General features: G+C 33.7%; 2 protein-coding genes across 3 annotated transcripts; one reads left to right on the plus strand and one right to left on the minus strand.

The window, feature by feature from the left end:
• Positions 1 to 312: 312 nt before the first annotated feature.
• Positions 313 to 6,868, minus strand: LOC130613171 (uncharacterized). Of its 2 annotated transcripts, XM_057434496.1 has the most exons (11): positions 6,307 to 6,868; positions 6,019 to 6,225; positions 5,786 to 5,911; positions 5,198 to 5,382; positions 4,919 to 4,949; positions 4,492 to 4,710; positions 4,302 to 4,397; positions 4,141 to 4,215; positions 2,250 to 3,875; positions 1,103 to 1,228; positions 313 to 536 (listed from the first exon to the last, which is right to left on the minus strand). In XM_057434496.1, the coding sequence occupies exons 1-11, from the start codon at positions 6,679 to 6,681 to the stop codon at positions 378 to 380; spliced, it is 3,225 nt and encodes a 1,074-aa protein (XP_057290479.1). In that variant the 5' UTR covers positions 6,682 to 6,868; the 3' UTR covers positions 313 to 377. The 2 variants fall into 2 exon arrangements, with proteins under 2 accessions (XP_057290479.1, XP_057290480.1); XM_057434497.1 differs by lacking the exon at positions 313 to 536 and having other exon boundaries at positions 1,163 to 1,249.
• Positions 6,869 to 7,904: 1,036 nt separating this feature from the next.
• LOC130613174 (protein SET-like) lies at positions 7,905 to 13,936 on the plus strand. The gene is made up of 5 exons (XM_057434500.1): positions 7,905 to 8,225; positions 9,845 to 9,967; positions 10,650 to 10,763; positions 12,570 to 12,923; positions 13,488 to 13,936. The coding sequence occupies exons 1-5, from the start codon at positions 7,977 to 7,979 to the stop codon at positions 13,527 to 13,529; spliced, it is 882 nt and encodes a 293-aa protein (XP_057290483.1). The 5' UTR covers positions 7,905 to 7,976; the 3' UTR covers positions 13,530 to 13,936.
• Positions 13,937 to 13,961: the final 25 nt, after the last annotated feature.

A 13,961-nucleotide genomic window follows, 5' to 3' on the forward strand; every position in this document is an offset into this window, starting at 1 on the left:
CTATGGGGGGAATTAAGGTGAAACAATCCATATAAAAAGCATATAGATACAACAAGCAGTAACAAAACAGTTTTTTTAATATTTATACGGTTGTTAGCAACTGCATTATTACGCGTAGTAACTCAGTCTTTAACTGCATTATCGACCTTGGGAGTTTATTAGACTGTATGTGGGGCCTGATAGGAGACGAACGATGCTATCTCTAATCTCAAGAAGCAATGCGAAATAAAATAAAATTAATGTCATTAAATATTTTGACAACCCGTGTAAGGTTTTTGAGAACGTGAACATTAAAAAATACTTCGCTAAATGTTATATGAAATCTTCTACGCTACATCTATATATACAAAACGGGAAGAACTTTTAGTAGTGAAGCTTCATAATTTTAAATGGACTTTGATTTCTGAACTTTCAGAATTACTGAACGCATTTCTGATGATCAAATTCGCGAGTCCCTTTTGTAGTCCTTTTTTGAAATGCGTGTTGTCGATTCCAATAATGACGTCACCGACTGTGAGATCTGTTATTGATCTATCCTAAATTGTGCAGAAATAAAGAGTTAGGGTCTGGGTTATAATGACATCAGTCTAACATTTTAAAATGCTCCCAGTAGCTCTTTTGGAAGGCATTTTCACGACAAAAATGTAAGCTAAAAAAATTAAATTTCAACTCCGATTTTTCGAACTCCCAAGGGACCGACGGAATAGTTCGAAAAATCGAGGGTAGTCATTCGAAGGGACCCAAAAAAGGTTTGAAAAATCGGGAAACTTAAAAAACCAAAAATCCGGGGTAAATTAGAAGAGTTTCTTAAGCGAAACCAAGGGACCAAGGAAATAATTCGAAAAATCGGGGAATTGGAATAATTCGTTGTTTGAAAAATCGGGGAATTGGAATAATTCGTTGTTTGAAAAATCGGGGAATTGGAATAATTCGTTGTTCGAAAAATCGGGGAATTGGAATAATTTGTTGTTCGAAAAATCGGGCTTGATAAACTGTACCTTAGGGTTTACGTCAATCCGCTAAATAAATTCCACGCATATTTAAAATCGCTAAAACGTAAAAAAAGGGCGATGTAAAGATTTCAGTTGCAATCAGTACTGACCTGAATTTCATCGATAAACATTTCCGTTTCTTCTTGTTTTTGTCTCGAGTCAATAGTAAACCCAGGGTCATCGTTTTTTCTTTGTATGCTAACAGTCCGCTTTGTTGGCTTGGTCAAAGAGTTTGTCTGAAGAAGAAACTAAGTACTCTAATATAAAAGAGGTTTTTTTTAGTCACTTGACAAAGATCGAGGCTTTAAAAAAAGAACTCCAAGGTCGAAGTACATCTCTCCTTTTTTCATCAACTTCTTTTTGTAGATCTAAAATTAAAGTACTTTCCCCTACGTTACCCGATTGATCCTAAAGCGCTTTTCTGTCTAATTTTTATAAATTATTTTTAACCCCTGTCATAAACCTGAACCGAATTTTTTATTGTATGAATAAAAGAAATGAAAGGATTTCGTATGCTAGGGAGTGAGGTCAAAAAGTGACTGTTTTAATTACATGAATATTACAGGATGACCACTCCTCCTTAAATTCCTTAAATATCCTTAGAAAAAGAAAATCTCCTTAAAAGTACTTAAATATACTTAAGAAAAAAATGAAATTTTAGCTATTCTCCTTAATTTCTCCTTATTTTCTTATTTTTTCTGATCGTAACTTTTTTTGAAATGTGTTCATGGATTGTTGATTACCAGTGAAATAAGACATATTTCTCTGTTACCTAAAATCCTATATTTTCTATCTCTCAGGGCATAATTTATATTTATATTAGTATAATATGTATAATTTTCTTATCATAGAACGTAGTATGTAGCATTAAAGATAGAGAACTAAAATTGGTTTTCTCCTTAATATCCTTACTTTTTTGTTCTCATTTTATTAGTGATCACCCTGTATTAGAGATAATAGGAGGATATGTCTCTCTTTTCCCTTTATGTGAGAGATTAACCGTAAGGATAATAAAACATGACGCTGATAAGTCCAGCGAGAAATGCGTTTGTGTTAACTAAGGACTAACTAAGCATTGTGCATATATTTGGTGATCAAAGTGAAATTTATTACCTTCCAATCACGTGCTCAGTTTATTTTTTGATTCCTGATATGTGTGCTGGCGCTCTAACCACATATCAGGAGGCGAAAAAGCCCTGGGAACGACATTTGTTAACCTTAAAATTGCAGAAGGTTAAAATGCTTTCAGATTCTCACCTTTGAAGTTTGTTTTGTTCCATCTGATTTTTTAAGACTATTACCATCTTTTTCATTTACGTTAAACGCATCAATGCGTGACCTTATGGCGTTGTTCTTCGTATTTCTTGGCGGTTCATATTGGTATGGAGAGGGAGGACTATCAGCCGCCCTAAAGTCTATGTCTACACTTAGAGCTTTTTCTTCTTTCTTTGGAACAGTAATCGGGGACTTTCTTTTATATAATGTCGAGTGTTCTCGGTCGTAAGGGTTTCTGTACTCCAAATGCTGTTCAATTGTCCGACTAATTTTATTGTCATCCCGCGTATCATTCTTAAACCTAGCAATGTTAAAATTTCTATCTTCAACTGCAACGTTATTTTCCCGACTATTCACCGATTTTATTGTTGGTACTTCTTCTTTAACTTTTTTAGAAAGTGTGTTGCTGTTAGAAGATACATAAAAATCGTTTCTCGGTGATTTCGTCATAACAGGTTTACCGTAGTTTTTCGGTTCTTCTAATTTTGTTAACGATTCCGTACTTGAAAAGGATAGGTTCTTCAGTTTTTCAGTTTTTTCGTATTCATATTGATTTTGTATGTTTAAACTACTGACTTGATTTAGTCGCTTCTCTCTTCTGCTGATATCTTCGACGCTACGATTTAGAAAGTCTATATCCTCATTGCTTGAATTAAGCGGATCGTATTCCAGTCTAGTTGTTGGGAGAAAACTTTGCCTCATGATGTCATTCACAGAGAAATTTGAGTATCTATGTTCCAAACTTGGTGCGGAATCAAACGACGGTGAAGAAGCATGCTCCGTTCCTTTATTTATTTTAACATAAGCATTGTCTGATACGCTTTTTCTTTTCACTTCAGGAGTCGCATTTGCAATGGCAATGCTAGGAACGGATGTGTTCGCAGATATGTGGTTTGATAAAGATTTTGGTTTAAAGTCTTGAATTGAAGGAGCAGTTTCTTCAGACGGAGAAAAATCTAAATCAATTACATTCGACTTTTGTCTTCGGTTCGCTGATCCTGCATTGAATCCGGGGAAATGTTGACCCCTGCTTATGGAGGACGGTGGTGTGGGCTCTTCACCGTTTTCCAAGCTGGAAACAGACACTACACTTTGATCGTCATCGTCATCTGAAGGCTCCTTCTTGTCTGATGTTAGTCCAAGTACCTCATTTCGTGGTGATTCTAATTCCTCGTTTGTCGAGTTAAGAAAACTAAACGCATATCCTAACTTATTTTGCTCGAAATCTTTCTCCTCCTCAGTGACTCTTTCGGAAATATGTGGAACTGTTTCTTTATTTTTTATCTGCGTTGGAGGGCTGAAAGTTGTAAATTTCTTTACAGATTCTAAATTATCGTAGTCTTTTAAAATGGTAGCTGTTTCTGCGTCGTGTGTTTTGTGAGTATTCACAGTCGCGTATACAGGCTCTTCTAGTATTTCTCCTATTTCTTCTTCCTCTTCGATAATATCTTCGTCCATTATATTTCGCGGAACAAATTTCTGAGGACTTTGTTGAAGTATGCTTTCCTGCGTTATGTTTTCCATCGTAGAGTGGTAAGAATCTTCTTGAAGTTGATCGTAGTCAAAACCATTTCTTCCTGCCGGAGATGAAGAGTGATAGACCGGATCCTAAGGCGAGAAAGATTTCTCCATCATGTTAAAACTTTATGGTCAACAGATTAAATTATGTAGCTACAAGAACTTCAAACTGAAAAGTGATACCTCTTATCGTTTTTTTTTTGCTTTGTTATTTTGTTTATTTTTTTCATATGCCAAATACCTTATTATTTAATTTTTTTGTAAAAGAAAATGTTTAACACCTAAAGAACTGTTAAATAGCTTTACTAACTAGTTTCTAATTAAAAAATGGTATGAAAAAATAAATATTATTTACGTATGGGGAAGCAGCCATGCTTTCTTCTTGTAGAACAATTATATTATCTTCCTCACTATCCTGTTCGTTTTGAATCTAAACAAGGAAAACGATTGGTTAATTCTAAAACGGCGTCTATTTGATTGGTTAGATAAAAAGTATTGTGATTGGCGTATGTTTACCTTAATTGCTTGTACTTCGATACGTAACATCATTTCATCAAATCTTTCGATGTCTTGAGCGCGCACTATCCCTCTCACTTCTTGAATTAGAGATTTCTGTTTAACGGAAATAAATAGATAAATAATGAATGAATGAATGAATGAATGAATGGATGAATGCAATTTTTATGTGTGAGACTTATTGTCTTACCTTTTCATTCGAGTCCAAGAGGTCTAGTAACGAGAACACGAATTCATTCACAGAAAGTCTACCGTGGACGTATTCACGAACGTAATATTTTAAAGTGTTCCACTCGTCTTCGCTTAGGCAGTATTGAGCTTTCTCTTCAATCCATTGATAGGACGTTGGTCCAGTGACGGATTGATGATGTAACTGGCTGCCTGCAATTCCTGACTGAATCATAGAATCCTACAATACAATTATTATGCAAAACAAAATGTTGTACAACGCCCTCGATTATCGTATTAGAATTGCATAACCTGGGGACGAGGGTGCGTTGTTTAAAAATCACGCGTATAACTAAACACTAATCAAAAGAATTGCTCAAAGTAAAAATGTTTTTTTAAAAAATTATAAAAATTTAGTGAGAGTAAAAGAACCTAGCGTTTTACAATACCCTGTCACGAGGAGATGTGTCTTGAGGAGATCTAAATGTAAAACATGCATATAAACTAAAAACAATCGAAGGAACAGTTTCAAGCAATCTAATTTTCAGGGTCCTTAACCTAGTGGCAAACTTGAGCACGAAGCATTCAGCTACGTTAGTTATTTTGGATCAATAGATGTAGGCTTGTCTTCTTTTTCGCTTTTTGTTTCGATTTTTGAGATTTTTTAGTATCTTAAATCAGGAATCCTATAATTAATTGAGCAAAAAAGAGCCAAAATTTTGACAAACCTTGAACAAACAGAACGTCTATCAAGCCATTCTGTTTGGTCGTACACAACTCTTGCCAACGGTATTTTCCCGACATCCTTTAATATCATCGTCATCATCTTACTGGTTCGAATAATATGTGCAGCGTCAGCATGACCGATGTTTAAAAAGCTGATGCCATTCACTTCAATTATTTGCTCGCCCACCTGAGACAAAAAATAAATACATTTTTTGTTGTGTTTTTTGTTTGTTGTAAAGAAAATTTAAAAAAACCTTACACCGATTAAAGATAACCATTTCTACCAACGTCATCCCCAGGGTCTTGTGGCTCCTAAACCGTTATAGGTAAAATGCCGTGGGAACCAGGTTGCCTTTTAACCCAAATATATCAAAAAACATTCATTTAGGTATTCTGCCAAATCAAATCAATTCAATTTGTTTTAATTTTTCCCTCACAAACACAATTACATAAATCGTAGTAATGGCGAGGTTGCAGATTGCGAGAGAGCAATTCTTGCATTCTTGATCCCAGGGCTTGGAGTACTTTTTTACACGAGGACAAACAACCGCATCTCATTGTCAAAATTTTAAAAACACATCAAAACCTACCATAACAGCAGATCGATCAGCGACCGAATCCTCATCAATCCCGGCAATAAATATACCGAGTCCATATTCCATACCTCCTCTGATTAGCAAACCTAAACGACTATTGTTTCCTACCACGATGTTGACCTAGACATAATATAAGTAAATAAATACAGCTTGATGTAAAAGATATAAATTGGCCGCCGTAAGTTTGGCAAGAATGCAAATAAACGAACCATATTTGACTCAATTACCTTTCTTTCGTCATCTTCCAATGGACGCATGCTGCCGGATTCTTCTGCGTTGTCAGGATCAGTAGTTGGAAATGTTTTGATGGGTAAGGGTGAACACGGTCTTCCGTAGCAATTAATCCATTGATATCGAGTGTGTTCAATTTTGCTACCAGGAATTATACCGAGTGATAAAACCATCAGGCGTAGAGTTCGCTGACTTTGAATGAACTAAAAGAGAGAAAAGAGAACACTTTTTTAATAATTTTTGTGAACTTTAAAAACTTTAAAAGAGAGAAAAAAGTGCTTTACTTGTACAGCTTCTTCGTGCGTTACTTCTTCAAATGATTGTTTATTTCCTTTCAAAACCTGATCACCAATTTGTAGCCCTTGACTGAAGGCATCCGAATATTTGTTTATATTCGACACAAAAATACCCGTCCCGTGCTCGATACCACCACGAATGCTAAATCCAAAACCTATTTCTGCGTGTCTTTTTAAGAACAACATTTTTGTAGCTTTGCTTCGCTTTTTATTTGGATACGGTCGAACGCGTTGAGTTCGCTCTCCTCCTTGAAGACCGCGTGATGCAGGAGAAGCATTTCTGGCATGGTTTATGGAGGAGGTTTCTACCATGCTAGAACTATCCCATGTGTTTTGAAAACGTAACTGCTTATTTTCGCGCATTTTTCCAGTTTTTATTACACAGTCTTTTTCTCGTTCCGTTCTTGATTCTTTTTATAATATTTCCATCTGTAAATATAGCCTTGTTTATTTAATATAATTAATAATTATTAAGCATTTCTGTCGATAATTTTTTTGTTATACTTAATACTGAAGTTGAGTTCACGTATTTTTTATTTCAGTGTTTGGAGCGTCTTAATGGTGAATGCGAAAACATCTTTTTTGAATACTGTTAAATAAAATATAATATACAACCATTTCTAGTTACTGATTGATAGTTTTCAATACTCTTTCAATACATCTTTACTTTATAAAAAAAGTATTTAAAATGTGTATTGCTTCATTTATTCCTGAACGCATAGATTTACTTGTTTTTTTATATCTGCGTAAATTTATCAAGATGTGTTAGCTCGAAAAATGATTGGAAAAGATTTGATTTTATACAATATTTTTGTAAATCACAATGCCCTAATTTTTAACGCCCAGGGCGTTTGTTAAATTTCCATACGTTGTCTTTAAAATGACGGTAAAATAATGCTTGTAAAATTGCATAAAATTGGGTCACTTTTACTGACTTTCATAAAAATAAAATAAAAATTTGTATCCGCTAATATTCGAGGCGTTTCAAGTTACAAATCGGTGACATGACTTTGGTCAGTACTAAATAATAGCCGCTGAGCCTAAATTTATTCATTCTTTCTTTTCAATAAACTCGACTTTTTTATAAGAATAAACTGAAGTACTAAAATCTAAGAATATGATAACGAATGCAGACTTGAATTTTAATAAAACTAGTCGTAACCTCTTGGAAATCCACTGCAACTCTCTAGGGAAATAGGCTACGCTATTTGCAGCTTATAACTTTTAAATTAGTTCCTTTAATATAGATCCGAAAAAAAAATTAAATAATCTGTGAACAAAAAAATTATTAAATTTTTTATTTAGCTGCTTGTGGTTTGTGAAAAAATATATACAAAATGATATTGTCATGGATAGACTTGGATTTTTGGCTTTGTGACGAGTGTCCACTTGTGGAAAAAAACAAACAAATTCTATCAAATCACTAACAATTTTTTTGGCTTTTTTTATAGAACGCGGGAACTTTGGTCAGTAAAATATTCTTCTTTGTGTTGTACCGTTTCCCATGTGCCGCCAAGAAAATATCAAATAATCCGGTTGGATGTCATACAAGAGACACAAATTAACGCGGGCGCTAAAACCCAACTTGGTGCGTACTACACAGGTCGATCTTTTGAACATAACATTCGATCGAAGGGTGATAAAAACGATAAACACAAATGAAAATGACGGAAGTTCCAAGTAAAGTCCCAAAATTAAATAATTCTGATAAAGAAGATGGACTAGAGAGTGAGCATCAAGATATAGTGCAACAAATAGATGGCGTACAGAATCAAATAGATGGTTTAAATGAACAAGCTTCAGAAGAAATACTACAAGTTGAGCAAAAATATAATAGTATGAGGAAGCCATTCTTTGGAAAAAGAGCAGAGTTAATAAAAAAGATTCCAAAATTTTGGGTGACAGTCGTATCTTTTCAAAACATTATTATATTCTCAGTTTCTTTTTTTATCCATAAGCTCAGACGTTCGTTCCAGATTTTTAAATTTCATTGTGATTTTTTAGAAATGGCGGCCTTAAATTACGAGCCAATGAAATTTGTTCTTTTATTTATAGTAAATTTCGCTGACCATGTGTGTATTGTGGGAATAATAAAGCTGGTATTTCATAAAGAAAAACAAATCAACTTTATTAAACATTAAAATTTAGCCATCCAAGTTTTATTTTTTCAAACGTTTTTATTTTGTTATTAAACTTTTAAATGTTATTTTGTTTGTTACCTGCAGTTTAGAACTTTCAAAACCAGTAGAGAGTTCTGTTTGTCACAGATTATAAGTTTATTTGAAGCAGCTAGAAAATGCATTAAAGTACTCTACACCCTTACCTAATGTAATAGGTTGTTTGCAAAATGACTGTTCAACATTAGCTATTTACAACACAGAACCATTAAATTTTTAACTCTAAGTAAGATAGATAGATAGATGTGCATATTTTACATGGCTAGCATCACAAATATTAAGGGATATACCCTGTCTATTATTTCCAGGAGGAGTCATGGCTTAGATGGAGAGTCCTAGAGTACTTAATGCTCATTTTGAGCTACGCACACCCAATTAGGGCCCACGCTCTACTAGACAACTCCCAGCAACATCCAATGACCCACACATTGTGCCATCTCCCCAATTTCCCTCTCATGGCTTGGGTTAACCCGGGGCTATGGTAACATTCACTCGTCCATGTTGAATCGCCATCAAGAGGAATCGAACCTCGGTCTCCCGCACAGAGTACGAGAGCTATAACCACTAATCTATGGCACCGTAAAACAATAACAGTGTAGCTAGTGATTTAAATGTCATAATAGCAAGTTAGCTACACATTAAAACAATTCAACTCAAAACACGCATAAAACGTCAGTATTTAGGAAAAATTTCCCTTTTTCCTTGATTTACATTTAAAAGACATTTCTAAGATAAAACAACAAAAGTTAAACAAGCAACTTGCATAAAAATTTCGATCACTATCTCATGAAGCAATAAACATCAAAGTAATTTTGACATCATTTTGTTGCTTTTCAGCAAATTAATCAAACTTTTAATAGGAGACTTATGGAAGTTTTTTTCCATTAAGTCCTATCCTAACAAATCTGGTAAAACCTTGAGTTTTGATGTTGGATTTACTGCTTCGTCCGAAATTAAGTGCCTGAAAACGTAAGCAGGATAACCCCTATCAATCGACCCTTTTATATAACTAATGAACCCAGAACAACGTAACGACATCAAAATCAGATTTAATTCAAAATGAATTTAAAAATAAATTTTAAAATGGTGAAGGAAAAGTGACTGGTGTTTTGAAAAACAAAATTAAGGTTAGATTTCTGTTTTCACAATACATATTTTTAAAACCAATGTTTTTTCGTTCAATACTAGTGTGTTATCAACATTTTAAGATTTGCTTTAAAGCATTTAGTATACACACAGACAATGTTGAGATGTAAGAATGAAATTTTGTTGACATTTCTGCTAAGATAAACAGATAGTTTGTGCAGTTAACTTTGCTGAATCAACCATCCTCCTTAATAATGTATTAGTTTGTAAATCATCCACAGATATCTGCATTACTTGATGAAGAAGATGAAGAAGCACTACACTATCTTTCTTCTGTGGAAGTTGAAGAATTTGAAGATATTAAATCAGGATATAGAATAAAATTTGTAAGTATTTTATATTTCATGTGTTTGGGTCTGAAATAAGGCTTATTGATTCAACTATTCGTTTTTAAAAGCAACTATAGATGTCTCATTAAAAGTAAAATAATGAATCACATAATTGCTCAGGCAACCTGAGATAAACACCTAAGGCGAAATATATTTGAAAGTTTGTTTGGTGCATTTTGCTTGGGTGAAATACTCTCTCAGTAAAAAAATATTGATTTTTGTCGGTAAGACTGATTTGGTTGTCATCAACTGACTGAATTTAGCCCAAAACTATTTATCATGGTCAATACAACTTCCCCGATTGGATGACAGGATGGGAAAGGGAACTAATTTTATTTGCAAAATATCCACGTATCCACTGTATTACCATTTGAAGCTGTAAAATGATGATAAACAAACTTTTCAATATAGATGGCCTAAGGATTAACATTTATAACGGTTTTGTACTTTTATTTTGATTTACTGTTTTTAAATAGCAGCCATGTTTTGCATTGAGGTTGCATTGTTGTAACATCTTTTTCTCTTAAATTCTTTATAAAAGTTAATGCAGAACAATGATTACAATTTGCAATTTTTTTTGTTGATGCTTTTTTTAATTCTCGATTCTTATTTTAGAACTTGTGTTGTAAAACAAAATTATAACTTGATTACTTATACGTTTTTCTCTTTTTTATCTTAGCATTTTTCAGAAAACCCCTACTTTAGTAACGAATTAATTTGCAAAGAATTTATGTTAAGTGATAGTGGTGAACAGACTTGTAAATCTACAGAAATTGAATGGAAAGAAAATATGGTAAGTAAAAGCTTTTTATCGTATAGGATAGCCCTCAAAATAAGTGTTGGCAAATGTGATGTAATTGCTGCTTATGTTGTGCTGAATACTTTGCATCCAGTTAGCAGTCAATAAGGCAAAGCACTTTATCCATCAACATATATATTTTCAATCCAATTTTGATGACTGATGCAAACGTTGGTTGCTAAAAATATTTTTTCGGAAGGGACCATTTCTCCTTTTTCTTTTTTTTTTTGCTATTTCTAAAAGCTAACGGTGAAGCTATGACCAACCTCTATTTTTGCTATGTGTTTATTAGCTCAGTGTAAAATAATAGATGTTTTACCCAAATTGCAGTTCCATAAAGGAGGTTAGGAAGATTTTTTTGTGTATTGTAAATGGAGCAAAACATTTAACAATACATGTAATAAATCCTTTCTTAGCCCCTACCTAGCTAATGCAAAGAGCCTTTGAAAAGATAAGTAACATCCCTAAAAGCTAGCTAGCATAAACTTAGTAAGCTAAGTTTATGAAAAATTGTTTGTGACACACATATTGAGTGAGATAATTCTACTCTGATTAGATGTCCATCAAATAACTTGCTAGCTAGCTACAATTTTCAACAAAATATGTTAGCTCTAGGCATTGTAGACCAAAAACCAAGGTCCAAAAATTTAGTAAAATCAGGAAAAAAAATGTCCATGTTGTGCAAAAGAACATATCTCTATAATAATAGCCATATTCTGTTTGCGCGAAATGGCACCTCAAGTAGCGAGACATATGAAATGCAGTATATAAAGGATGGGCAACCCATTGGATTTTTTCATGGGGGTTAACTACTAGTCTATATTATAATACCCGTATACATCTGTCTGTCACGCAAAATGGTAGCTTTACTGCGCCAGTAGCGAGAGGCATGCAAAGCGGTATGAAAAAGACGGGCGAACCCTTGGATTTTTCCACGGGCTAACGACTAGTTCTACATAATAGTACACCACTGTTCAACCCCAAAGGGCACTTTTCAGGGACAGCCATATTTTTTGTGAGCAATCTATATCGTCTTTATAAATGAAGACACTGTCGCTGGGAGAGTGGACATACCATGTAGTAATCAGGAATGCAACTTTTTTACGCCTAGAGGTAGTCATACTGATGCCAGATACCATGTTTGTTTAACATATTTTAAGCAGTTTCTGATTCATCTGATTCTTAGAATATTGCATCTGGAACTGGAACTGCCGTTTTGCTAATACAGAAACCCTAGTATCATATTTCTTCTTTTTCACTTTGAAGAAGATGAAACATTTTGATTGGGCAAAATAGAATGTAAACTCGTTTTTTTTTAACTTTTTAACAAAAAGTGGCATCTACAATTTTTCACTTGTGAACCCTATCCCCTGCTCTGCAACTCTTTTTTTAATTAGTAAAATCGTGCAATTGAATTAGGTGTTCTATTGATGCAAAATTGTAAATATGAGAAGTTATTCAATGCAACATACTCAAAAAGCTTGAGTTTTGAGATTTTTAAAAAGCTATAAAAATGTTTCGTTGGTTTGAGAAAACCTGAAAAATAGTTACTTTAGCATAACTTAAAACATATACTTTTATATGGTGATGCATTTGTATGGACAAGATGTAGTTTGTTTTACATTTTTTTCACTTCAACTCTTTTTAACGTCACAATGTCAGTGGTACAACCTATGGTCAGCTTTTTAAGTTAAATAAAACTTTAAAAACAAAATTGTCTTAAAAAACTGAATGGAATTTCACTGAAAAGTACGGGAAAGTTTTAAATTTTGTTTCTTACCATCACATTGCTTTTTTCAGGATTTAACAAAAAGACAATCAGAAGATTCACTAAAGCCTGGTCAAAAACGTCAGCATGAGGAGCCTGAAAGTTTCTTTTCATGGTTTAACGATCAATCAGAAGGTGGCACTGATGAAGTAGGAGAGCTAATAAAAGATGATGTCTGGCCGAATCCATTACAGTATTTCTTAGGCGGTGGAAATGACACAGAGGACAATGATGATGATGATGAAAATGTTGTTTTGATTGAAGATGAGGAGGAAGAAGAGGATGAAGATGAGGAACCCGATGAGGGTGATTTTGAAGGTGAGGAAGACGAGGAGGATTTTGAAGATGAGGAAGAGGGCGAAGAAGATGATGAAGAATTAGCTCAGGTAAAAAAATTTGATATGTTTTCGTGCAGTTCACTGTGTTCAATTATTTTTCTGTGCAATGACCTAAATTCAATGAAAAAGTGGTTTGAATAAGCGAAAACTCAATTTTTGCGATGATTTAAGATTGGGTAATTGGTAAGTCATCAGTAATTTTTCTTAGAAAAAATCCTAATTATTGACATTGCCAAGGGTCTTCATCCCAAAACGAAGGCAAGGAAAGTAAAGCAATTAGTGGAATTAGCCTATGGGTTTGCAGAGATGTTTGCGAAATGTTTTAAAAAAAAGGAATATTATTTTTTAGATTAATTTTAGCGAAAGTCATTTAAGGTTTTTTCGCGAGTTGAATTTTTCAGATATTTTCACAAATATTAATCAAATTAAGCTAAGTGATATAGAAGGCTTAGAAAAGAACAATGTTGTTTGTGGTATTCAGATAACCAGAAATACAGAAAAAGCAAGAGAGATGTTATACGGTGTAAAGGATTTAACTAACAAAAAACAAAATGTTTAGTTTTAGTGTCTTAACTTCTGACCTTTATTAATTTTTAGAAATTTTATTTATAGGATTTAGAAGGTGACGAAGATGAAAATTCCACTGATAAGTGAAAAAAGCCTGGTTCACCTAATCAAAGCCATCAACAAAAAAACTGAAGGAGCTATTCCTGCCATACTAACTAGTTTTAATAGACAGTATGAAGCAAAACTTCGTTAAACCAGACGGAGACATAGTGGACATATTTTTCTATTGTCTGGAAATATTGTGAAGCGTTTGTGAAGAACAGAGAGTTTTATCATTGTTTTTAGAGCATGATTTTTTAAATTCGAGCTGAAATTTTATTGACCTCGGCAATTTGCTAAATTATTTTACTTCTCTTTTGATTGCCCCTCTCTTTTGTGAATAGTCTGCTTTTTACACCTCACAAGGCCTCTTGTTCGATCAGTATGCTTTTGGCGTGCATGCGCATTTAGATAGGTATTTGTAAATTATTTGAACAACACCTTTCATTTAAAAAGCTAGTTTTTCTTTTTTGCTCTCAT

The sequence above is a fragment of the Hydractinia symbiolongicarpus genome, chromosome 10 (genome assembly GCF_029227915.1).
Source record: "Hydractinia symbiolongicarpus strain clone_291-10 chromosome 10, HSymV2.1, whole genome shotgun sequence".
Taxonomy (NCBI): domain Eukaryota; kingdom Metazoa; phylum Cnidaria; class Hydrozoa; order Anthoathecata; family Hydractiniidae; genus Hydractinia; species Hydractinia symbiolongicarpus.